The 25,870-nt window shown below is 45.1% G+C and overlaps 1 protein-coding gene across 2 annotated transcripts in view; it reads right to left on the bottom strand.

Moving 5' to 3' along the window:
- Window positions 1–5,402: 5,402 nt before the first annotated feature.
- LOC138952427 (transport and Golgi organization protein 1 homolog) overlaps window positions 5,403–25,870 on the bottom strand; it is a 59,520-nt gene continuing 39,052 nt past the window's right edge. For both annotated transcript variants that reach the window (XM_070324095.1, XM_070324094.1), the window contains 9 exons: window positions 16,045–16,183; window positions 15,486–15,587; window positions 15,166–15,226; window positions 14,773–14,808; window positions 14,286–14,353; window positions 12,829–12,905; window positions 12,377–12,482; window positions 11,450–11,790; window positions 5,403–10,116 (listed from right to left, as the gene is read on the bottom strand). In XM_070324095.1, coding sequence (XP_070180196.1) covers window positions 10,046–10,116; window positions 11,450–11,790; window positions 12,377–12,482; window positions 12,829–12,905; window positions 14,286–14,353; window positions 14,773–14,808; window positions 15,166–15,226; window positions 15,486–15,587; window positions 16,045–16,183 — 1,001 coding nt within the window. In that variant the 3' untranslated portion in view covers window positions 5,403–10,045. The remainder of the gene's footprint in view (window positions 10,117–11,449; window positions 11,791–12,376; window positions 12,483–12,828; window positions 12,906–14,285; window positions 14,354–14,772; window positions 14,809–15,165; window positions 15,227–15,485; window positions 15,588–16,044; window positions 16,184–25,870) is intronic.

Raw genomic sequence — 25,870 nt, 5'->3', positions numbered from 1 at the left:
GACTCCGTTACTGCTAGCTTTCCACTGGGAGGAAGCGACCCGAATTTCCCAGCGATGGGACAATAAAGTAATGAAAATGAAAATGAAAAAAATGAAAAATGAAGTAGTTTGTACCTTATACAGCAAACAATGAGCTTACATCCACAAACACATAAATAACGTTTTTTCCCCTCTCGTTAAGAAAAAGTATAGATGGTTAAGTTCTGGGACCTGCTAACATGACAACTCACCTAATCTTGAGCCTGTCTGAACAGTGCTTGTAACACAACTGCCCTGTGACACAACGACCCTATGACACAGAGACCCTGTGACACAACGGCCCTGTGACACAACGGCCCTGTGACACAGAGACCCTGTGACACAACGGCCCTGTGACACAGAGACCCTGTGACACAACGGCCCTGTGACACATAGAGCGCCCCCCCCCCCAGAATACATGCGTTGAAATTATTCAACATCCGCTAAAACCTTCTTCGTATCCTCGAACGGTTGGCTCCAGCGGTTAAATTAACGTGAAATAAAATGTGTAAACAAACGCCGGAATAGCTAGAATGATACTAAGTATATAACGAAGTAAATAAGCAAGTAATTAACTAACTTATTTATCTATTAATTGTACAAAAACTGTACCCTATCACTATTAGTACGGTTGCTAGAAGCGCTGACCAACAAGTGTTCAGATATTTTTCTAATTGTCGTTTCTAGATAGTAAAATATGTGCTGAAAACGGTCAGCTATCGCACCATCAAGAAATCGGTTCCCTAGTACCCCTTTAAGGCTCTGGAACCACCCCGGGTGGCAATATCGGGTCGCAACAGAGAGTGTTCCCCATAGCCGGAAAGAGCCTCAACCGTGAAAGATAGAAACAAAGGTATTGAACAAAAAAGACGCACAACACCAATGTGAACCATTTGTGTTATCATACTTATATTGAAATATTGATGACCATGGAATAAATGGGTTATTTTTAGATTTCTGACAAAAAATCGCGAAAAACATGACAAATTGTCTTTTTTATAGCCTAAACTATGAAAGATTTAAAGACAAGTATTGAACACAAAAGATAGCAATGGATAATGGCAACAACATTTGCTCTCATTGTGGTACAAAATTGTTGATTGTTTTTTGATACTTTTTCGTTTTTGTGGATTTCACAAAGCATACCAATTAAACGGCAGTCCAGGTAACTCGTCCGAATTTTTGCGGCTAAGAGCCTCAACATTTGAAGATAGAAAGACTATCATTGAACAAAAACTATGGTAAACACTAATGTTAATAACTTTTGATCTCACACTGATATTGAAATATTGATGACCATGCAATTAATGGGCTATTTTCAGATTTGTGGGTACAAAATCGCCCAAATCATGACAAATTGTCTTTTTTCTAGCCTAAACTATGAAAGATTTAAAGACAAGTATTGAATATAAAAAAATTGCACGAGATAATAGCAACAACATTTGCACTTGTTGTTGTACAAAATTGTTGATTGTTCTTGAATATTTTCCGTTTTTGTGGATTTCACAAAGCGTACCGATTAATCGGCAACCCGTGTCAATCATCCGAATTATTTCATGCTGCGCCAAAACGATTGAAAATGGATGGAATATTAGTGTTTGAAGACAAAAGGCGCACATTGTCATGTTAAGCATATCTTGTTACACCGTATACACATCAAAATCGTGATAGCTCTTGGTTTGAATGTTACAATGTTTGATTTTGTGCAAGTTACACACATTGATACTGACAAAATGTAATGATATTCCAGGACAATATATCCAGCGCGCTCTTTGGGTCCCCAAAACACTGTACATGGTGAGTCCCATTGTGGTGCCAAAGTAGAAAATAATTATATTCACTTTAGCGATAGTCCGCAGTAAACGACATCAAATGACACAGACTGTAATGATAACTCAAAACTCGTCATCGCTTTCAGCAAACGCGTCAAAGTCAACCTCCTCATCTTCTTCCTCGTCTTCCTCGTCATCCTCTTCTTCACAACCACCATCTGCCAGAAGATCGATCAGCGACACAGGTAGGATGGGCTTGAGGCACCACACGGGTTCCAGGACACCGTCTGCATTTTTCGTCCATCCCTGCCCCTGGTCGTAGGGTTTGGGCCTCTCCAGAATGGCTTCATGAGCACGCTTGTACAGGGCAACGCGGTGGTTTACTCGCTGAATGTGCGGCATCAGAGCAGATTGGCAGGGAGGCATGCGGGCTAGATCGACCTTACACTTGGACGTGAGTTTCTCGTTGTCTCCCACCATCTTGCGGAGTAGCTTTCCACGAACGACATCAACTGATTTCTCACGACTGTAATTGTACATCAGGCACGTAAACTCTTCCAACTGCTTCACCACCCGAAGTTTGACATCCCAGTCGTCACCAAGCTGCCTGAATGCCGTGTGAAACTTGGGATTTTTCTCCACCTTCACCTTTCCTTTGAATGCACTGGTGCAGTCCTCTCCGCTGTACACATAGAACCCAAGAAGAGTGGCACAGTAGTCATGCCCCAGGGACTCTGCAAGCTCAGAGAGAGGTTGATCAGTTGCCGATGTTTTCCTGATCCCGTATCCAGGTATACAGTCAACTTGATGGCTTCAGCGTGGTAGAGAAGAATGACAAAGATGTCCGTGTCCGGGGTTCTGACCACAGCGTTCTTGTATCCCAGCGCTGCGGCATGATGGAGGTACAGCACCACCCATCATGACTTTGTCCAAGTCCAATGGTTCGTCTAGTTGCTGTGACTTGACGAGAAGTAGAAACGCGATGTCGCTTTGCACCTGGTACCGGAGGGCCTTTCCTTGTGGGGATGTGAGCGTGACCTTCTTGCTGCAAGCCTCCATTGTCTTAAGTTTCTGCCTCTTTATAGTGTCAAAGAAGCTTCCTGGCTCTCCACATTGAAGGCGGGTGATGAAGTCAGTTTTGGCGACCATGCCTTTAGCTTCCGCCTGAAGCAAGTCCTGTTCGACGTCCATGCGGACAGGGGCACCAGACGCCAAGGAGTAGAGCCTGTCTTTGTCTGAGATGGAAAACGGGTTCGTGAAGTTCTTGACAGCAGTGATGACTCTCTGAACAGCCTCCTCGCTTTTCTTGATTTCGGTCTTCTCCAGTTCGCGATGTCTCCCCACCTTTGGACAGTCTGGATCGTCGAGGAGGTTCACCATCTCCAAGGTCTTTTCATAGACTGGGATGTCAAACTTCGGGTGGTGAAGCAGTTGGAAGAGTTTACGTGCCTGATGTACAATTACAGTCGTGAGAAATCAGTTGATGTCGTTCGTGGAAAGCTACTCCGCAAGATGGTGGGAGACAACGAGAAACTCACGTCCAAGTGTAAGGTCGATCTAGCCCGCATGCCTCCCTGCCAATCTGGTCTGATGCCGCACATTCAGCGAGTAAACCACCGCGTTGCCCTGTACAAGCGTGCTCATGAAGGCATTCTGGAGAGGCCCAAACCCTACGACCATGCAGGGGCAGGGATGGACGAAAAATGCAGACGGTGTTCTGGAACCCGTGTGGTGCCTCAAGCCCATCCTACCTGTGTCGCTGATCGATCTTCTGGCAGATGGTGGTTGTGAAGAAGAGGATGACGAGGAAGACGAGGAAGAAGATGAGGAGGTTGACTTTGACGCGTTTGCTGAAAGCGATGACGAGTTTTGAGTTATCATTACAGTCTGTGTCATTTGATGTCGTCTACTGCGGACTATCGCTAAAGTGAATATAATTATTTTCTACTTTGGCACCACAATGGGACTCACCATGTACAGTGTTTTGGGGACCCAAAGAGCGCGCTGGATATATTGTCCTGGAATATCATTACATTTTGTCAGTATCAATGTGTGTAACTTGCACAAAATCAAACATTGTAACATTCAAACCAAGAGCTATCACGATTTTGATGTGTATACGGTGTAACAAGATATGCTTAACATGACAATGTGTGCCTTTTGTCTTCAAACACTAATATTCCATCCATTTTCAATCGTTTTGGCGCAGCATGAAATAATTCGGATGATTGACACGGGTTGCCGATTAATCGGTACGCTTTGTGAAATCCACAAAAACGGAAAATATTCAAGAACAATCAACAATTTTGTACAACAATGAGTGCACATGTTGTTCCTATTATCCCGTTCAATCTTTTATATTCAATACTTGTCTTTAAATCTTTCATAGTTTAGGCTAGAAAAAAGACAATTTGTCATGTTTTGGGCGATTTTGTACCCACAAATCTGAAAATAGCCCATTAATTGCATGGTCATCAATATTTCAATATCAGTGTGAGATCAAAAGTTATTAACATTAGTGTTTACTATAGTTTTTGTTCAATGATAGTCTTTCTATCTTCAAATGTTGAGGCTCTTAGCCGCAAAAATTCGGACGAGTTACCTGGACTGCCGTTTAATTGGTATGCTTTGTGAAATCCACAAAAAACGGAAAAGTATTAAGAAACAATCAACAATTTTGTACAACAATGAGAGCAAATGTTGTTGCCATTATCCATTGCTATCTTTTGTGTTCAATACTTGTCTTTAAATCTTTCATAGTTTAGGCTATAAAAAAAACCAATTTGTCATGTTTTTCACGATTTTTTGTCAGAAATCTAAAAATAACCCATTTATTCCATGGTCATCAATATTTTAATATAAGTATGATAACACAAATGGTTCACATTGGTGTTGTGCGTCTTTTTTGTTCAATACCTTTGTTTCTATTTTTCACGGTTGAGGCTCTTTCCGGCTATGGGGAACACTCTTTGTTGCGACCCGATATTGCCACCCGGGGTGGTTCCAGAGCCTTAAAGGGGTACTAGGGAACCGATTTCTTGATGGTGCGATAGCTGACCGTTTTCAGCACATATTTTACTATCTAGAAACGACAATTAGAAAAATATCTGAACACTTGTTGGTCAGCGCTTCTACTAGTAGAACTTCTAGCCACTAAACTATATCTGTTCTCCTGTCTGTCCCCAGCGTCCAAACTTTGTCAAGATTCCATTTCAGGTCATTATGCTGTCTGTGAGGTACAGGCAGTGTATTTCTGTGTTTGTGGTGAAGTTTGAAGAATATCCTTTACTTTAGTCTGACAATGTTCATTTTCTTCCAAAGCAAACAGTGTTGAGGTAAGCACAACTAATCTCAAAAATGACGTTTTTGTGTATGTGCGCACTTGGGTTTTTTTCCCAGATAAAACTATTTTTAACTGAACGAAAGTACACATATACATTTCATCTATCATTAACTGCACTGTGTACGAACAAGTGAAGGCTTATGCAAGGAACACACACACACACACACACACACACTCAGACACACACACACCATGCATGCACACACACACACACACACACTCCATGCATTCACACACACACACACAATCCATACACACTAACACACAAGTAATGTCAACACAAATTTATTTCGCTTGTTTCACAAGCTCACTGCAGTGGGCACATTGCTTTCACTACACTTTCACAAACCACAAACAATCGACTGACGGCAACATTTCAGACATGATTATCAAATAATTTAAAAGACATTTCTTTCTTTCTTTATTTGGTGTTTAACGTCGTTTTCAACCACGAAGGTTATATCGCGACGGGGAAAGGGGGGAGATGGGATAGAGCCACTTTCTTTCTTTATTTATTTGGTGTTTAACGTCGTTTTCAACCACGAAGGTTATATCGCGACGGGGAAAGGGCGGAGATGGGATAGAGCCACTTGTCAATTGTTTCTTGTTCACAAAAGCACTAATCAAAAATTTGCTCCAGGGGCTTGCAACGTAGTACAATATATAACCTTACTGGGAGAATGCAAGTTTCCAGTACAAAGGACTTAACATTTCTTACATACTGCTTGACTAAAATCTTTACAAAAATTGACTATATTCTATACAAGAAACACTTAACAAGGGTAAAAGGAGAAACAGAATCCGTTAGTCGCCTCTTACGACATGCTGGGGAGCATCGGGTAAATTCTTTCCCCTAACCCGCGGGGGGTTAAAAGACATTGAACACTGAAGTACACATACCAGAATATATGTACTGAACATGCTCAACATAGGCAACAATAAAACCTTGACAATACTCTCACATTCCATAAATCATAAATCGTTTCAGTCATACTAACCGAAAAAAGCCCCCAAAAACGTATGTCGCAGATCTCAATACAATAGAATCCCCGCTTCAAGTAACCCCCCCCCCCCCCCCATAAGACTTCCCATCTCTCAAGGCCGTGCTTTTTCAGATTTTCTGTTCCTAACCTCAGTAAATTTGCCTCCATTTTTAAGACTCCCTCCTATTTTTAAGACCCGATTGTTTCCGATTTGTTAGATCATTAAATGGGGGTTCAACCATGGTTTGTTGCATGTGAGTGGGAAAAGGTTAAAAAGTTATTTGTCACAAAACTGGCCTCCTGCTATATATAAAAAAATTTTAAAAAAGTGTCGAATACCCAACTCCACCATACTTGTTTTTTGGGAAATATATATTTAAAGAAGGCCGACGACTGCAACAACACCTGCACAAAAAATTGCGAGCCGTGCCCTCCCCCATGTGTCCCTGTGGAGACGCAGAGCAAGATGCAGCCCACATCCTGCAGGACTGCAGGAATCTCCAGCCCCTGAGGAGAGAGATCTGGACCAGGCTGACGACACTCCACGAGAAGCTGCATGGACCAGTGGAGGCTCTACATAAGACCACCGACTTCATTTCCAGAGCTGGACTCCAAGTGTAAAGGCGAACGACAAGAAGAAGAAGGCTGACTGCCAGGCAAACTTAAGTAATACTGTGTGCAGAGACCAGCATTAACAAAACTGAGATCTATATTTTGGTGTACTTGCAGAATAACTGATGAGTACTACACCAAAAAATACTTACTGGTCACACAAGAGTAGAAACATTGTCTCATGAATAAACCAGTTTAGAACTCAAAATGCAACGGTAAAGTGTGTGTCACAAGTGAGAGAGACATTTTTGATTGGCAAAGATTCACACAGATAATAATTTACAGAGGATGAACAAAATTACAGCACCTACAGTTTTAACATTGCACACACATTTTTTTTTAACATTTGTGAATCCAATATTTGAATGATCTTTAACCTTCACCGTGCTTCGACCCAGAGCCTCACAAAATCATCTTTATCTCTGAAACTATTTAGAGTTTTTAATTGAGACTTCATTTAATATCCAATCACCATACAACCTTTCTATTGCCCAACTTTTGAAAGATTATCTTTGTAAATAAACAAATAAACGATGACATAATTCAAACTACACAGTTTGGATGATGTGGGTCGTGGACGACCCATATGGATTTACATAAGGAATTTTACGCTGTTTATCCTTATTCGGATGGTGTGGGTCGTGTACGACCCATTCTCTGCAAAGAGGCGGCAACATGTTTATTCCTATTCGGATGGCGTGGGTCGTGGTCGTGTACGACCCGTACTGTTTAGTTGAATCCTTCTTTGGAAAGTATGGATCGTACACGACCCACATCATCCAGGCTGTGTAGTACAAAGCGTGATCCTGTGAACGTTAATAAGCTTCTTTCACATTGTTTAATAGGAAGTATAACTACCCTTTACATGGATTAACCTAAAACTACACTTTACAATAAACAATTTGTATCACTTTGGCTCAATATATAAAAAGTCAATATTTAACAACAAAGTACAATATTACAATCTTATCAAATAGATCAGAAACTGTTGCAATACCCTGTATCTCTTACCATCATAAATGTCTGTCAATGCACCACATAATTATAATCAACTGCTGCACACATATTGTTTGTAACTTTACTGCCACCGGTTTGTAATCTGTAAAGGCAAATGCAAACAATCCGGGGACTATACAATAGAGATAGACATGGCACACACACGCAACATCATGAACATTGTCTCCACCAGAAAAGACCAGTTGAGAAGCATGTACTAAGGGAGTTACATGTAAAGGGTTGAGGTGAACATTTTCAGATACATGACACTTATGCTGTGGTTTAACTCGTTCACAGCTACAATGGGAATGAAATTTGCAAGTCTCTGATACTGAGACAGTGACAAAAGGTCAGGTGTCATGTCTACTGTCCCGAATGACACACGATTGCTGACATTTCACCATTGCCAAAAGAATAAACAAATAAGAAATAGGTAGAAAATGAATGTGAAAACTGACTTTGATTGTTGATCTGTATTTTCTATACCACTAACAAATAATCTACGTACACATAGCTGTTTGGCAAATGTATGTTGCATGGGACACACTGACATGAAAGTGGAAGATGTTTTTCCCTCTAGAGAAACTACATATCAAGTTACACTTTTTGTGCTCTTCCATTCCAGTTGGCAATCAATTGTTAACGCATGTTATTAGAAAAAACAGAACGAAAACAGATTAGATAGAATGAAAAATGTACTGGTGATGTCATTTGGGACATACTGACATGAAAACGTCACCTTTTGTCATTGTCTCTACTACTTGCAGTGCAATCATCTGAGCATGAAAACAATTCTACATTATTCTGTAGAAAAACTAAGTACATGTTGTCTTTTGCCATCACACAAATGAATGTAAAAATATGTACCGTACATCACAACAACAACAAACAAAAAAGAACAGACACCCGGAAGTAAGAAAAGACCATATAAATTACAAATCCTGATAAGCATTGATTCCATTGCACAATTCATGATGAAGATAAGATGTTAAAGCCAACCACCTGAAGCACTACAGAACCCCAATGATAATGTTCTACTAATGTTGAGAATTCATATTTCATGTCCGCATTTACAATCATCTTTCTATGAAATTGTAGTACATATTTACGCATGTACCTCAACATTTTGCCTGAAATTGACAGCTGTCCAAGAGGTAGACAGCCAAGGTTCCAAACTAGCAAAAGTTGAAATTTTTGTTGTTGTTTGTCTGTTTGCCTAACGCCCAGCCGACCACCAAGAGCCATATCAGGGCAGTGCTGCTTTGACATTTAACGTGCGCCACACACAAGACAGAAGTCGCAGCACAGGCTTCATGTCTCACCCAGTCACATTATTCTGACACCGGACCAACCAGTCCTAGCACTAACCCCATAATGCCAGACGCCAGGCGGAGCAGCCACTAGATTGCCCATATTAAAGTCTTAGGTATGACCCGGCCGGGGTTCGAACCCACGACCTCCCGATCACTAGGCCAACCGTGCCGGTTAGCAAAAGTTGAAAAAAGAAGTTTATAACTCTTATGAAAACTACAGGTGACCAATGTCATTCTTCTTTGAACATTCACCTTGGCCACAACCCTCATGAAAATGTACTTGTGGTGAGAGGCAATATGAAGTTTGGCAATCTGGTTACACGAAACGAATTTCAGTCAACAAAGCATCCAAACTTTACAAGCAACCCGTCTTACTTCAGTCCTTTCTTCTCACTGTGACACAAACTTTGAATCACTCAAAGAAAGCAGCCGACTGTACTCGTACTCTTGAAAGCAGCATTTTTAACAATAAAGTAACAACTTATACGTCGACCACAACTTCAAATGTTTACTTGTGCAGAAACATGTTTTTCACCAGGAAGTCGCTAACACAACAGCAATAACTAACGGTAGTAAATAACCTTCCACCCAGAAAAGTTCGCAACTAATTTCACTTTCATACAGATTTAAAGATGATTTACAGCTTTTCTACACAAACATACAGACAAATTCCAGAAAACCATCACCCATTCAGTGCCTCTCTCCACCATTCTTTCTTAACTCTAACACACACCTTTTAACACGAGGAATACTTATATGTACACTTTAATGATCAGCAAAGTGGAAAATGTCCCCCTGACTAAGTGGCCATTAATTTTTAGAATGCCATCGCCTTGGTGATAGTGGCCATTTAAGTGGATGAGACTCAGAACTTGAAGAATGAACGAGGGAATAATCTCTGAATCGTCTGAACACTCTGAAATCCATGGCGTCTTGTCCAGATGACACACTGTCTAATTTACAGCAAGAACAAAATCGAACAGCGAATGTTTGTGGTCAGCGTCTGTATCAGACTTGACTTTGATGTCTCCTTCCGTCAGCACCAGGGGGAGGTTGTCGTCCGTATGGGGACCTCGGGTCTGAAACACAGACCATTTACATATCTTTAAAACAGAGACGATTAACAGACTTTTGAAACAGACGATTAACAGATCTTTAAAACAGAGATGATTTACAGACTGTTGAAACAAAGACTTACAGACAAATGAAAAAGAAATGCTTTGCAGATAATGGAAAAGAAGGGATTGTTTAAAAAGAGATGATTTACACATCTTTAAAACAGTGACGATTTACAGACTGTTGGAACAGAAACGATTTACAGATAATGTAAACATAGGGACAGATCATTGAAACAGAGGTGATTTACAACTATCAATTTCAAGACACAATGAAACAAAATTATATCAATTGGAGGTGGTTTTTACATTTAGTCAAGTTTTGACTAAATGTTTTAACATAGAGGGGGAATCGAGACGAGGGTCGTGGTGTATGTGTGTCTGTGTGCATGTGTGTGTGTGTGTGTGTGTGCGTGTGTGTGTGTAGAGCGATTCAGAGTAAACTACTGGACCGATCTTTATGAAATTTGACATGAGAGTTCCTGGGTATGATATCCCCGGACATTTTTTTCATTTTTTTGATAAATGTCTTTGATGACGTCATATCCGGCTTCTTGTAAAAGTTGAGGCGGCACTGTCACACCCTCATTTTTCAGTCAAATTGATTGAAATTTTGGCCAAGCAATCTTCGACGAAGGCCGGACTTCGGTATTGCATTTCAGCTTGGTGGCTTAAAAATTAATTGATGACTTTGGTCATTAAAAATCTGAAAATTGTAAAAAAAAAAAATTTTTTATAAAAAGATCCAAATTTACGTTCATCTTATTCTTCATCATTTTCTGATTCCAAAAACATATAAATATGTTATATTTGGATTAAAAAAAAGCTCTGAAAATTAAAAAAAATTAAATTATGATCAAAATTAAATTTTCGAAATCAATTAAAAACACTTTCATCTTATTCCTTGTCGGTTCCTGATTCCAAAAACATATAGATATGATATGTTTGGATTAAAAACACGCTCAGAAAGTTAAAACGAAGAGAGGTACAGTAAAGCGTGCTATGAAGCACAGCGCAACCACTACCGCGCCAAACAGGCTCGTCACTTTCACTGCCTTTTGCACTAGCGGCGGACTACGTTCAATTTTATTCTGTGAGTTCCACAGCTTGACTAAATGTAGTAATTTCGCCTTACGCGACTTGTTTAACTACTCTTGTAACAATTTGAAAGTATGCTGAACCAGATGTAATGCAAATTTTAGTCCCCACTGCTTTGCAATGAAACATATTGACACACAATGTATGTGCTAAATATTAACACTGATAATCGGACAACATTAATCAAGGAGTGGCTTACCCCTGGGAGAGTCCATTCTGGGTCCAGGGGATCCCATGGGAGGGGGGTGACCCATGTGCGGGGGAAAAGGCCCTCTCATCTGCACCATATCAGGATGCGGTAACCTCATCGGGGGGCTGCGGGTGCCGAGCGGCAGTGGGGGGCCAGGGGGTCCCCGCCTGTCATAAGGGGGAGGTGATCGAGCATCTGGGGGGAGCATCCTGGGAGGTGAACCACGAGGGTCGTGAGGCATCATGTGCGGGGGAGGTGATCGAGCGTGGGGAGGTGGTGGCATGTGACGGGCCGGGTGAGAGGGGGGCAGTCGTTCCCTCTCTCTTGGCGTCAGGGGAAACTCTCCTTGTCTGGAAACACAACAGATAGTTTGGAAAAAAATTAACATGCACATAAAACTGGTCTTTCAGTGGAGCAAGCATGCAGCCCGTGATGTCTGTGTCACCTTTCAGAACATTTCTGGTGTCATAAGTACCATTAAGCTTTTAAAGAATTTTCCTTTGCTTAGTCCTGATTTGGACGAAGAAAATTAATAAATCTAGATATTCAACTACAAAGTTGCTTCCCTTGTTTCATTAGCATGTCACTCTTGTTTCATTATCCAGTTGTCTTTCGTTTCACTATTCCGTTGCTCCTGATGTAATGCATGGGTGGGACTAAAAAATGTCATGAATCCTGAACACAACGTGTTCTCAGACGAACCAACCTCAATCGAACCAACAACAACAAAAAAGAGAGATAAAAAAAGGCCATAATGGAATCCGGATTTCCGCCATATACCGGAAGAATCCCACCCATGGTAATGTTACCAAGTTGCTTCTCTTGTTTCTTATCTAACTGCTCCTTTGCTCCCCAATTGCATATCTTAGTTCACGGTCAGTTAACAAAGCGTAACCCAAGACAATAAAAGCACTAACACAAAAACGAGACCCATACCTGAATGGTGGAGGAGGGGGACCGCCAGGTAGTATGGCACCAGGTGGTATTGACCCTCTGGATGGGGATCGTTCCATTTCTGGTGGGGGTGGTCCGTTCATCATTCCTGTACACGTACATGCACAAATATATACAGTCACAAATAAGAATAAATAATATCTGATTCTTGAACAAAACAGCACCTTTATTTGAAAGCAGGAAAGGATATATATATATATATATATATATGACACACCCACCCACGCACCCACATGTGTGCATATAAAAACACACACACACACCCACACATATGTGCATATAAAAACACACACACACACATACATATGCACACACAGACTTGCACAAAAAACAAACCACGCTTTTCTCACAGAATATTGAACATCCCACAAAGTGTCAAACAACACCGCTCATTCTTCACGTTAGTTTCTCCGTTCAAACAAAGAGGACCGTACCTGGCGGAGGCATGCCTCGTGTAGGAAGCGGTCGTATCAAACCGGGCTCCATGTGTCTTCTCTCTACGTCTGTCAGTCTGTTACAAACAAAACCACAAAAATGTATTTCAGTCTTTACAGATGTAAAAGTACTCGGCCCCATTCAGCACTTTGCAAACTTTCTGACTACTGCACATAGCTCAACAATACAAAATGAGTTTCCATAGATCTTGGTCATTGATCTTCTTCTTCTTCTGCTTCAGCGTTCCAGAATTGTCTGGTCACGTGTGAGCTCGTTTGCCCATTTGGGTTCCCCACACTATACTCTGAGAGCATAGTCGGCTTCCCTCTGCTTTCGTTGAGTAGGCATGCTGGGTATTTTCGTGTTTCCATAACCCACCAAACTCTGACATGGATTACAGGATCTTTTCCGTGCGCACTTGGTCTTGTGCTTGCATGTACACACGAAGGGGGTTAAGTACCTAGCAGGTCTGAACATAAGTTGACCTGGGAGATCCGAAAAATCTCCACTCTTAACCCACCATGCGGCAACGACCGGGATTCGAACTCACGACCTCCCGATTAGGAGGCCGACGTCTTACCACCACGCCACTGCGCCCGTCGGTCATTGATCAAGCGAGTGTTCTCTCCATGGGAAGCAACAAGTTGTGCATCATTCACACGATGTATTTCACTTCCAATTTAAATAATTCTACTATTCATCTGGTCTGCATGGCTGTGAGACAGTAGGTATATGACGATTTCTGTGTGTGGAGGAATAAACAGTGGAACCCGTCCCTTTAAAAAAAAAACAAATTCAAGACCAACTCTTTTAAGACCTTACTTTTTGAGGGCGGGGATGTAGCTCAGTCGGTAGCGCGCTGGATTTGTATCCAGTTGGCCGCTGTCAGCGTGAGTTCGTCCCCACGTTCGGCGAGAGATTTATTTCTCAGAGTCAACTTTGTGTGCAGACTCTCCTCGGTGTCCGAACACCCCCGTGTGTACACGCAAACACAAGACCAAGTGCGCACGAAAAAGATCCTGTAATCCATGTCAGAGTTCGGTGGGTTATAGAAACACGAAAATACCCAGCATGCTTCCTCCGAAAGCGGCGTATGGCTGCCTAAATGGCGGGGTAAAAAACGGTCATACACGTAAAATTCAACTCGTGCAAAAAACACGGGTGTACATGGGAGTTTCAGCCCACGAACGCAGAAGAAGAAGAAGAAGAAGACCATACTTTTTCAGAATTTTGATTGATAAAGTGTAAATTAACCTCCACTTAAAGACTCCTTCCTTTTTCAGACCTGATTTTCTCATATTTTGTAGATCTTGAAAGGGGACTCGGCTGTATCAAAGGAGCTCTCTGTTCATTGAAACAATTATCCCCATTATTTTCATACGATTATCAACCCCCCAAATTCAGCCCAGGTCACTTCTTCATCAATGAATACTTAACAAATACAAGATTTACTTACTTTTGCCTCAAAACAGCAGCTTCATGCTTGCACTCCTTCAATTCCCTCTCAGCCGCCCGTGCGTTCAACTGAAACATTTCACACAAATGTTGAAAAATAAAATGATATTTAATAAATTCAGCAGTGTTATTCCAAGGCCTATAGGTCTTTGGTCGTTTATGCATACCTTTTTTGATAAAACGCGTTGTTCTAACCCCAGGTCGGTCGAATGTCTGATAGTTCTGACACAGGGGATGTATTTTGACACAACAATATTTTGTGGCCAGGACATTTTGACCCATATATATTTTGAATCCAGGTCCATATATTGTCTTGTATGTCTAAGAACAACACTGATTTAGTGACAAGGACATGAGACAGATCAAACTGAGAGCACACCATGAAGATCAGTACTGAACATGTTGCTGTGGTTTTAATCATATGTACTGAAGCTACCATACAGATGGATTGAAACGTTTCACAGCAGAAACAAATGTTAAGTACTTACCCAGTTTTCATGAGCTTTCTTCTCATTTGCAGCAATCTAAAACAAAAACAAATAGAAATAAACACCAGAGATCTAAGTGCTGAAAGAAGGACAGACAGACAGACAGACAGACAGACAGACAGACAGAAAGACAAATAGACAGGGTGAAACCTTTGCACCCCCATTTAAAAGGGGAGTCTAAAACAAATATGCATAATACTGCCTACAAATAAAATAACATGCACAATTAAAAACTGACACCAGTTAAAACTGTAGTACATAAACATATCACTGAGTGATACACCATAATGGTAAATCAGAATCTTTTATCACAGCCCAAAACAAACATTTTGCAGCCCATGCACAAACCCACATAGAACTTTCAAGCAGTCTCAGCAGATATCAGAAACTCACCTGTGACCTAAAGTCTCGCTCTGATGCTGTTAGCTCCCGTTTTAAACTTTCCGTTTGTTGCCTGAAAAAGTTAAGATAACAAAAAATTAAAAAAACAGAAGAATACTTCATTATTCAAACTGCTGAGGACCAAGAAACATGGGTCAGAAATCATCATGGATAAGACATAATTCAATATTATGGTTTACAAGTCAGCACATGTAACGTGACTGTGAGAAACTTCATAATTTTCACTCTTGTAATTATGAAGCATCTCAACCAAGAATGGCTTTTGCAAAACAAAACAAAAACTTGCTTTAGAAGTCAAGAGGTGAACTCACTTGCTAAGCTCCAGTTCCTTCTGCATAGAGCGAGTGTACTCGTCAGCGTTGTCCAGTTTGGACAGGTTCTGTTTCTTCAGTGCTTCATGCTCTCCAAGCTCCCTGCAAACAAACAGTAAAAATGAGAGTAAACTCGAGCACGATCTCTCAATACCAACAGTACTCATGGAGATGTACTGTTCAAGTTTTGGACATACAAACACATTCACATACTCACAGACAGACAGACAGACAGCCAGCCAACAGAAGCATACACACAAACATTAAAAAAACGCTCACAGACAGACAGACAGGCAAACAGAAAGACAGACAGAGAACAAACACATATACACTCATGCACACATTAACAGACAAAGACGCTCACATACACCTTACAGACACACACACATATGCTAAATGCACTCACACACACACACACACACACACACACACACACACACACACACACACACACACACACACACACAAATCTTCTCTCTTATACCCCATCCTGTCTCCCCTCTTCCCCTTTCCCTCATTCTTCAAACCCCAATAATGTTAGAAAAGTAAGCGACTGTACCTCTGAAGCTGCAACTCCTTATCCTTGAAGTAGGATGAGAGCACGTTGAGTTTGGTCTGCGCCTCCTGAGCCTGTCGCTCTGCCTTCATCTTGTCGGCCATGCTGCTCTCCATCTCTCTTCGCGCACACTCCAGTTGTTCTGTGCAAAAAAAATGCAGCGCCAATGCTGATCAACTGACATCACTACTCAAGGTTGGCTGTGAAACAGCGATACCTGTACTTTAAGGGCGGCCTGATAACAGGACCCTAATAAGGAAACACGTTTTCCTTTTGCCTTTAGTTTAAGCATCCCTGACTTATGAAAGTAAATCGAAAATTTTTAATTAAATTTTCATTTGATTAATATACTTACCCGAGTCACATATTTAGCATTGACGCAGTCGAGATGCTAGGTTGACTGAAAAACGCTATCCCGTCTATAGTATAAGGGAAGCAACCCAAGCAAAAAAGTAGCAAGCTTGCTACCCTGGGTTGCCTCCCGTAGCGTGCATCACGCCACAGATCTCGTACCCGATACGAGACACCCTCATTCGACTTCTAGAATACAAAGAAACTAAAAGCGGGGAAGGTGGGAGGGAATTACCTATGTGACTCGGGTAAGTATATTAATCAAATGAAAATTTAATTAAAAATTTTCGATTAAATTACATATTCTTACTCCGAGTCACATATTTAGCAGATAACTCCAACAAGGTGGTGGGTAAGATCAAAAAGTTCAAACTCACTCTAAAGTTCTGGAGAGACAAAAGCCAGCTGCCGCCAAGGAAGGAATAGGCCGAGACCCATCCTGACAGAGGGCAGCAATGTCTGCAGAACCTGATAAGACAAAATCCTAGCGCCAGAAGCTGTGCGCAGGACATCATCCAAACCCCATAGGCCAAAAAGGCCAAGGAGGAGGCCCAGGCCCTGGAAATGAGCTCGGGCCGAGCCGAGGGAAAGATAGCATAAGCTATGACAAGGCGGAGGGCAAGAAAATCCCTTGCCAAGAAACTGGCCCACTGCCAAAAGTCAGGAAAGGATCCCGTGAGAAAGCAACCACTGACTCACTCTAAACCCTTGCCAGGAACTGGCCCACTGCCAAAGGACAGAAACGGACCGAGAACCACCCTGATTGACAGCCGAGATGTCTCTCAGGCAAGAAATGCGAAAGACGACCTCAGAGAGCCAGTAAGCTGTGCCCAGCACTTCTTCCAATCTTCTGAACCGTAAAACAGTCCGGAAAAGGACCCCAGTCTTGGATAAACCCGACCAAGTAGAGGGAAGGACAAGCTGCCCCCCCCCCCCCCCCCTTAAATGGAAGGAAATGCTAATGGCCTGGAAAAGATCCGTGCGTAAGGTTGCCGGCTAAGCCCTGAAAGGACCGACCCTCACGGAGACCATAAGGCAACCATTCCAAAGTAAGAAAACTTTGGGATGGAGTGAGGCCCAAAAGGCCGTTGAGAGAACAGTCAGCTCCGGAAGAGTGACCAAACTCCAAACCGGAAAGAGAGAGACGCCTGAGTATCAAGTACCCGGGTCCAACTCAATGAGCAAAACTCAGTAATAGTCATAGTTGCAAGTGAAAAAGGGGGTGACCAGGCCGGAAGCCCAACCCAGCAGAAATCGTCCCAACTCACATCATGCAAGCATGATGGAGAAGAGGAAGAGACGAAATCCGCAGTCACAAGAACCAATTGCCAAAGTCGCAACACGACAGGCAGGAGACTATAACACAGGCTAAGGCCGAGAGCCTTGCTGCCCGTAGGCCGGCCATTGCACCAAAGTACTCAAAGTACACAGGCACAGTAAGAAACCAAAGTTTCGGCCGCCGAAAAAGATGCTGGCCTAGAGGCCAGCACCGAGAAAACTGGAACATTAGCTAGACCTCTGCCCAAAAAGGGGAGGAGTAGCCAAAAAACCTGAGAAAAAGTGACAAGCCAAGAATGACTTCTCAAACATGCAATGCCCAGACAATGCACCCTCAGGAAAATCTGAATGTTACTTCCGAGGCCAACTCAAGTGAACCTTAAGTTTGGACGAAACACCAGAACGCGTCTGATCGCTAGAGAAAGACAAAGTCAGACTCGGCGAAAGACAAACCTGGACCGAGTCCAGAAGCTCGTGGCAAGAGAAAACGGGGAAGCCCAAAGGCAGAACCCCCTTTTAAACGGAAATCGACCTCTCAGCACCCATACGCTGGGAAAGAGAAAGAATGTCGAAGCCCGAAGCCACAAGCACAAGGAAAGCAACAACCACCACCTCCAACGGATGAAATGGCTGTTGCTCCCGCCGAGGCTAAAACCCCGAAGCCCTAAGGCCGGCTGTTGTTTCAAAAACCCAGCGTACCTATGACGGCTGTGAAAGAAACAATCTCACCTGAGCTGAGGACGTAGGCCGCTTAGGCTGAGTCCGCTTAGGTATAGCCTGCTTAGGAGCGGCCTGCTTTTGCTGCTTTCAAATAGAAGCTCAAAAGAAGGGAACCGCTGTTCTCTGTTGGTCTCAATCCCCTGCTTCTGGCATGAGAGGCCAGGCTGCCGGAGAGAGACCGTCCACCAAGGATGACGAACTGAGAATGTTCCTTGTCGACTCCTCAGAAAACCGGGAGTGGGCAAGAAACAAGTCCCTTCCGCACGAGACCGCATGGAAATAGTGCAGAGAGGACAGCCTCATCTGTGCCTCGTTCACCCTAGTAAGTGTGGAGAGGAGTGAGACACTTCCTCCGCGTCCTGCCCTTTACTAAGGGGAAAGGGCGCCAAGGAATCTGCCAGAGCGCGAGAAAGCGCCCGCAGGAGAGTCTCGGAAATGGAACTGAGTTCCAAAAGTTGTCAGCCCCCTTCCTCAGAGAATAGGAGATTCTGCCCATAGAGCGGCAGAACCGAATCCTTCCTCAACAGCTTCGTAAGAAGCGAAAGAAGATCCGGCGTGACCGGAAACGGTGCACGCGGACGGGGAAAGGCCAACAGGCGGCTACGAGACGACCCTGGCCAAGGCAACTTCCTCTGGTCCGCTAAGGGCACAAAGGAGGAAGCCTGCGCAGGAGCGGCAAGGCATTCCGATGCCGGCTCCGAAGCTGAACCCTGAGGAACCAGCAACGAAACCGACGCCGGAGGCCACCCCCTGTCGAAGAGGGGGGCTCGGCGAAAAGGCAAAAAGGCGAAAAGCTACAAAGGGCGATTCTTCAAACCAGAAGTAGCTGTGTCACGATCGGGTGACAGAGACCAAGAAAGCGTCACTCAGTGGAGTGCCTGTTCTGGGTCAATGTATGATAGAAAGCGCCTGTGCGTGATATTGGACACAGCAGAGTTTTTGCTGACAGTGCTCCCGAGCACGGATGTTTTGAAACGCACGAGCTTCACAGTGCAGGTTTCTGCTGTCATAGGGCTGTCGGTTTTTAGCTGACAGCGCACACGGGATTTTCACGGATTGAGTTTCTCGTGTCTTTTTTTTCTGCTTGGGAGGCAGAATTGTGTATAGCTGGACTGGTTTGGTGACAAGGTCAGTCACGTGTATTTGGCTAGGTGGTCTGTCAGAGACTCAAGGACGACACACTTGACACCCAGCGGCAGAAGGGGAAGGACCTAACACACAGTTACTAGAGTATGATGGTTTTTCACCGAGTATCATATTCGGCACTCTAGGGGAACTTCCACAAGTTATTCCTTTCCTCTGCCACGTATTTTGCTGAGGACAAGTCGTCACATTTCCTTCGTCGGCGATGGCTTTCGCATAAGGATTCGACAAGGGGTTCTGGACGTTTTGGGTCACTGTTGACGAACAGAGACTGTTCCAGGGAGGAGGCGGACTTTGCTTCCATTGAGAGTACAATCATAGGCTTTTGAGGTAATAAATCATTATTTAACGCTGTTGATGAGTCTGTGTTGTGGAATGAAATACTCTCTGTTGTTCTTTCCAGGTTAGCGCATAATTTACTCTCTGTGACGCTAAAATACTAATCTGTATATGGTTTTTGCAGATAGGGAGAGAAGGACGGAAAATGGCTGTTTTGTTGTTGTAAAAAGTCAGTTTTGTGCAGGCCCACGTGCTCGATGAGATATTTAAAGATGACATGTTTTAAGGTGGTGGGTGAGGGGTAGCTGACATGTTTAGTGCACCGATGCTTTCTGTTTGCAGCCTTCCTTCGTTCGTTCGTTTCGTTCGTTCGTTACGTTCCCGTAACATCGGCACGGCTGACTCTGGCGGGAACTGTTGAGGCTACGCTAACCAGGAGACCGGCTAACCAGGAGACCGGCTAACCAGCGGACCGGCTAACCAGCGAACCGGCTAACCAGCGGACCGGCTAACCAGCGAACCGACTAACCAGCATACCGGCTAAGCAGCAGCAGCAGAGATAAAGCTAAGTGCACCATGTCGTACGCACCCCGTTGACCACCGTTGTCTTTTCGTATCTATGATTTCATTGGAGTAGTGACAACGTGGGGTGTGAGACACCTGCACGAACTAGAGCTTTTCGAACAGAACATTCTCATTTCGACTGTATTTACACGGGTTCAGCGTGTTACTATAATTTTCTACATAGTACTGGCATTTTGTCAGTGAACACTGGTTTTTTACGTGTTGAGAACGTAAAAGGAACATATTTTGAGTGAAGGCTCGAGGGAGGTGGAGAGTTTATACATAAACAGGCGTCTGAAACTTATACTTTTGTTGACTCTATTTAATTGTATGCCTGCGAGAGTGGATCGTGGTGTGGTTAGTTAATTAGTAGTAATTAACCGGTTCATAATCACCTTGAGTGATATATTGAAACGTGACACGTGGGGGCCAAGCCGGGATCTACTCAGTTAATTTCCAACTGATAAAGACCCACCAATTAAGGATAACTAAGAGCAGATAATCTCGTCAGTGCTCGACTTATTTTCTGCTTGGTGCTACCCTTTTTTGTATAGTTTTGATCATATACCACACCTTAAGCGATTCACATCTTGCAGGAAATGTAAATTGTAATTTGTGAGTTATTGTATGCGCTAACTGTGATTATCTCCCTTTCCTTTGTTTGTGAATCTTTGTTGTTGTACGTTCAGAGTTTTCCGTTGCAGAGAGCTGAGCGGGGTTAGCGGATTTGTTATTCGTTTTACTCAGTTTTCTCTACATTGTTGTTTCGCATTCCGTAACAGGTTACATTTTCTACCGTCTTGTTTTACTTGGATTTTTCTCCATATTTTGACTTTGTTGGAATTTTGGGGGGGAAGGGTCCGAGGACTTCTGTCCTAACCAAGGCTGTGGGAAACACTCTGTTTCACCGCAAAAAGCAGCCGATAAAGTAGGCCACGGCTGTGGGAAACACTTTGTTTCACCGCAAAAAGCAGCCATAAAGTAGGCTACGCGATTTGTTCTACACCGTTTGGATTTTTCTTCTGCATTTTCTGGTTGCTGGATTTTTGTATCCACCGCTTTCATCACCGCGTGTTCTAGCTATAGCTGCGTTAGACTTATTTTGGTAATAAAGCTTTGCTAAAACTAACCATGGCTACAGGGGGATCTCCGACGAGGAGAATAACTTTCGAGACTCCTGGGAGCGAGCAACCGACTGAGCGAGACGCACGCGTTAGAGCCCGAAGCGTTCTAAAACGCTTAGAAGTAGAACGGAAGGAAGAATTTGAGCGACTGACAAGAAAAGAAGAACGTGACCGACAGGACAAGAAGGACGAACTTGACAGACAAGAAAGGGAACGACAGGCAGAACGACAGGCTGAACGAGACAGACAGGAAAGGAAAGAAGAACGTGACAGACAGGAAAAGAAAGACGAACTTGACAGACAAGAAAGGGAACGACAGGCAGAACGAGACAGACAGGAAAGGAAAGACGAACTTGACAGACAAGAAAGAGAACGTGACAGACAAGAACGGAAAGAGAAGGAACAGGCGGATCGCGATCTCCAGCTAGAGCTAGCTAGGCTACAGGCCGAGAAGGGTACGCTTACTCAGGCTAGCGCGCCGACGTTTGTTGCCGACCGTACGAGACTGCCGACGTTCGACGATGACAAGGACGAGCTCGACGACTTTTTACGCCGGTTTGAGCGCATTGCATCTGACCAGAAGTGGGAAGAGGCCACGTGGGCTAGCCGCCTTAGCACCTGCTTGAAAGGACGCGCATTGCAGCTCTACAACGCTTTGGATGACGACGAGGCGAGAGACTATCAGGCACTTAAGAAGGCGTTACTCCAGCGCTTCAACCTGACTGCTGAAGCCTACCGACGACGTCTGCGAAACAGCAAGAGACTGAGCGGCGAGCTGAGTCATCAGTTTGTGGCACGCCTAAATCTCTACCTGCGGCGCTGGGTGGAGATGGCCGAAAAGGACTGGACCGTCAACGACCTTGCCGACCTCATTGTCATGGAGCAACTGATGTCCAGCCTGCGACCTGAGGTGGTGACCTTCGTGCAGGAGCACCAGCCCAAGACTACTCAGGAGGCAGCCGACTGGATCAGAGTGCACGAGGACGCCCAGGCGATCTCCGGCAAATCTTCAGGCTCACGGCCAGGAAAAACGGGAAATTCGGGTTCTTCAGGACCCAAGGACGGGAAGGACGATCAGGGACACAAGGGATCGAGTTCCAGAACTGACATCCAGTGTTACTACTGCAACAAGCGGGGCCACGTGAAGAAGGACTGCCACAAGAGACAGGCTGACCAGAAGGGCGTTCACTTCGTTGGCAGTGAGGAGTTCAGGGACGTCACGAGCTCATGCACCATCCCACAACTCTGCGTTCCGTGCTCCAGGAAACATTTCCAGCCCCACTGCAACGTCTACGTTAACGGAGTGAAGGGCGAAGGTCTGCGGGACACAGGGGCAGACATGATAGTGGTTCGGGCGAGTCTAGTTCCAGCTATGGCCTACACAGGAGACAGCATCAGGGTGAGAATGGCCGAGGCATCTCACGCTTACGACTTGAACACGGCAGTGATCAAGGTCGTAGCCCCGTTGTTCACGGGGACCATTGTGGCCGTCGTCATGGACGATCCTCCATGCGACCTGCTCATTGGAAACCGGGTTCAGTTTGTGGACGGCGTCACCAGGGAGGTTCCCGTTTATCGGTCTCCCGACGTCATTTCAGTGCTCACGCGGGCACAGGCGGAGCGAGAGGACAAACCTCTCAAACCCCTACCTGCTGCACGAGCTGCCCTGGGGAACGTGACCCCCGCGCTTCTCGCGAAGGCTCAGGATTCTGACCCGACCTTAGCTACTCCTCGGGAGCACGCGAAGTCGGGGAAGGTGAAGCTGAGCGGGAAGCATGGGAGGTCAAAGTTCCTCAGGGACAAGAAGTTGCTCTACCGTGAGTTCAGCAACCAAGAAGGTACATTCAAACAGGTTGTCGTGCCTCGCGAGTTTCGCGAGGGTGTCATGGCAACGGCACACGACTCGATTCTGGGAGGTCATCTTGGTACCAAGAAGACCACGGATCGTGTCTGGCGCCACTTTTACTGGCCAGGCATCTGCACGGATGTCCGACGTTTCTGTGCGTCCTGCGATAAGTGCCAGAAGGTGGTTGCCAAAGGAAGGGTGAGGAAGGTCCCCTTAGAGAAGATGCCGCTCATCGACGAACCCTTTCGTCGGGTGGCAGTGGACATCATCGGGCCCATCTTGCCTGCGTCTGAGGACGGAAACAGATACATTTTGACCATGGTGGACTACGCTACTCGATACCCAGAGGCGATCCCTCTGAAATCGATTGAAGCCACGCGAGTAGCTGAGGCTCTGGTTACTATGTGGTCCCGGCTGGGAATTCCATCAGAGGTACTCACCGACAGAGGCACGCAGTTCACGGGAGGAGTGATGGCGGAGGCAGCACGACTGCTATCACTGGAGCAGCACTTCACCACTCCTTACCATGCTCAGTGCAACGGACTGGTGGAAAGGTTCAATGGCACCTTGAAGACCATGCTGAGGAAACTAGCTCAGGAGAAGCCACGCACGTGGGACAGGTACATCCCAGCATTGCTTTTTGCATACCGCGAGGTTCCTCAGGAGAGCTTGGGCTTTTCCCCATTTGAGTTGTTGTACGGCAGACAGGTACGCGGTCCCATGGCTATCCTGCGTCAGGCTTGGACGGACGAAGAAGCCGACGAGGAGGTGCAGACGACAGCGACCTACATCGTAGAACTCAGGAACAGGATTGAAGAGACCTGCAAACTGGCTCAAGAGAACCTGGGAAGAGCAGCACAGCGTTACGCGCGAGGATTCGACCGCAAGGCACGGCCGCGCAGCTTCAAGATTGGAGAACGGGTGTTGCTACTTCTACCTGTCAAACACAACAAGCTACAACTGCAGTGGCAAGGACCTTTTGAGGTGACAGCGAAAGTGGGCCAGAACGACTACAGGATCGTCATGAACGGGAAAGCACGCCTGTACCACGCCAACCTGCTGCGCGCCTACATAGAAAGGACTGCCTACGGGGAAAAGGACAAAGTGACAGAAGCAGTTGCTGTCGTGATGGACGAGACAACGGAAGAACAGGGAGGAGGACGTGTACCAGTTTGTCCGCTGGAGGCTAGTGAAGATCACACGGACGTGCACATCTCACCTGATCTTGGGGACGACCAGCAGGCGGACCTGCAAGAGATCCTGAAGGATGCAGCACGGGTCCTTACAGACATACCACTTCAGACGCATCTAGAGGAGTTTACCTTCGACTTGCTGGAGAAACAGCCAGTGAGGACGAAGCAGTATCCCATGCCTCATGCCCAGAAGGAGGTGGTCAGGAAGGAAATCGCCGACATGACGAAGTTGGGCGTCATCGAGCCAGCGAACTCTCCCTACAGTTCACCAATTGTGCTTGTAAAGAAGAAGGATGGACGCGTCAGGTTCTGTGTTGACTACCGGAAGCTGAACAAGATTACGGCGTTTGACGCGGAACCCATGCCTGATGTGGACTACCTCTTCAGTCACTTGGCCAAGGCCAAGTACTTTTCCAAACTGGACCTCACCAAGGGATACTGGCAAATCCCAGTTGCCGAGGAAGACCGCCCAAAGACTGCATTTACCACTCCATTCGGCCAGTTCCAGTGGACAGTCATGCCTTTTGGTCTACAGAATGCAGGTGCCGTCTTCACTCGCATGATGAGGAAACTTTTGGAACCATTGAAGCGCGAGGACATCAGCAGTTTCATCGACGATGTGCTGATCGCGACAGAGACATGGACTGAACATCTCGACGCCCTGCGCGACGTGTTCGGAAGGTTGAAGGACGGAAATCTGGGAGCTAAACCGTCCAAGTGCTACTTGGGATTTCGGGAATTGTCTTTCCTGGGTCATGTTGTCGGCGAGGGATTGCTCGTTCCAGAGGACGACAAGATCCAGAAGATTCGGGAGGCGGAGCCACCGCGCACGAAGAAAGAAGTCAGGTCTTTCCTGGGCCTAGCCAGCTTCTATAGACGCTTCATCCCGCACTTTGCCGAAATCGCTCTACCACTGACCAACCTTACCAAGAAACTACAACCGACCGTTGTAGTGTGGACTGAGGAATGTAGCTCCGCATTCAACACCCTGAAGAGGCGACTCACCAGTCAGCCTATTCTCCGACTACCAGACCTGAACAAGGACTTCGTGCTGAGGACAGACGCTTCAGGGAAAGGACTTGGGGCAGTGTTGCTTCAGGAGACAGAGGGGTTTTTGCACCCTGTTTGTTTTGCCAGCCGTAAGCTGACCTCGGCCGAGGCAGCGTATGCAACGGTTGAACGCGAGTGTCTCGCCATTGTCTGGGGCATCCAGAAGTTCGAAGCGTACCTGTACGGACGACCTTTCTGTCTGGAGACGGACCATCAACCTCTGCAATATCTTCAGGTTGCAAGGTTGGCAAACGCCAGACTTATGCGCTGGGCGTTGATTC

This window comes from Littorina saxatilis, linkage group LG17 (assembly GCF_037325665.1).
Source record: "Littorina saxatilis isolate snail1 linkage group LG17, US_GU_Lsax_2.0, whole genome shotgun sequence".
NCBI classification, from domain to species: domain Eukaryota; kingdom Metazoa; phylum Mollusca; class Gastropoda; order Littorinimorpha; family Littorinidae; genus Littorina; species Littorina saxatilis.
The sequence above is the reverse complement of the archived record's forward strand: the minus strand, read 5'-3'. Positions and strand labels throughout refer to the sequence as shown.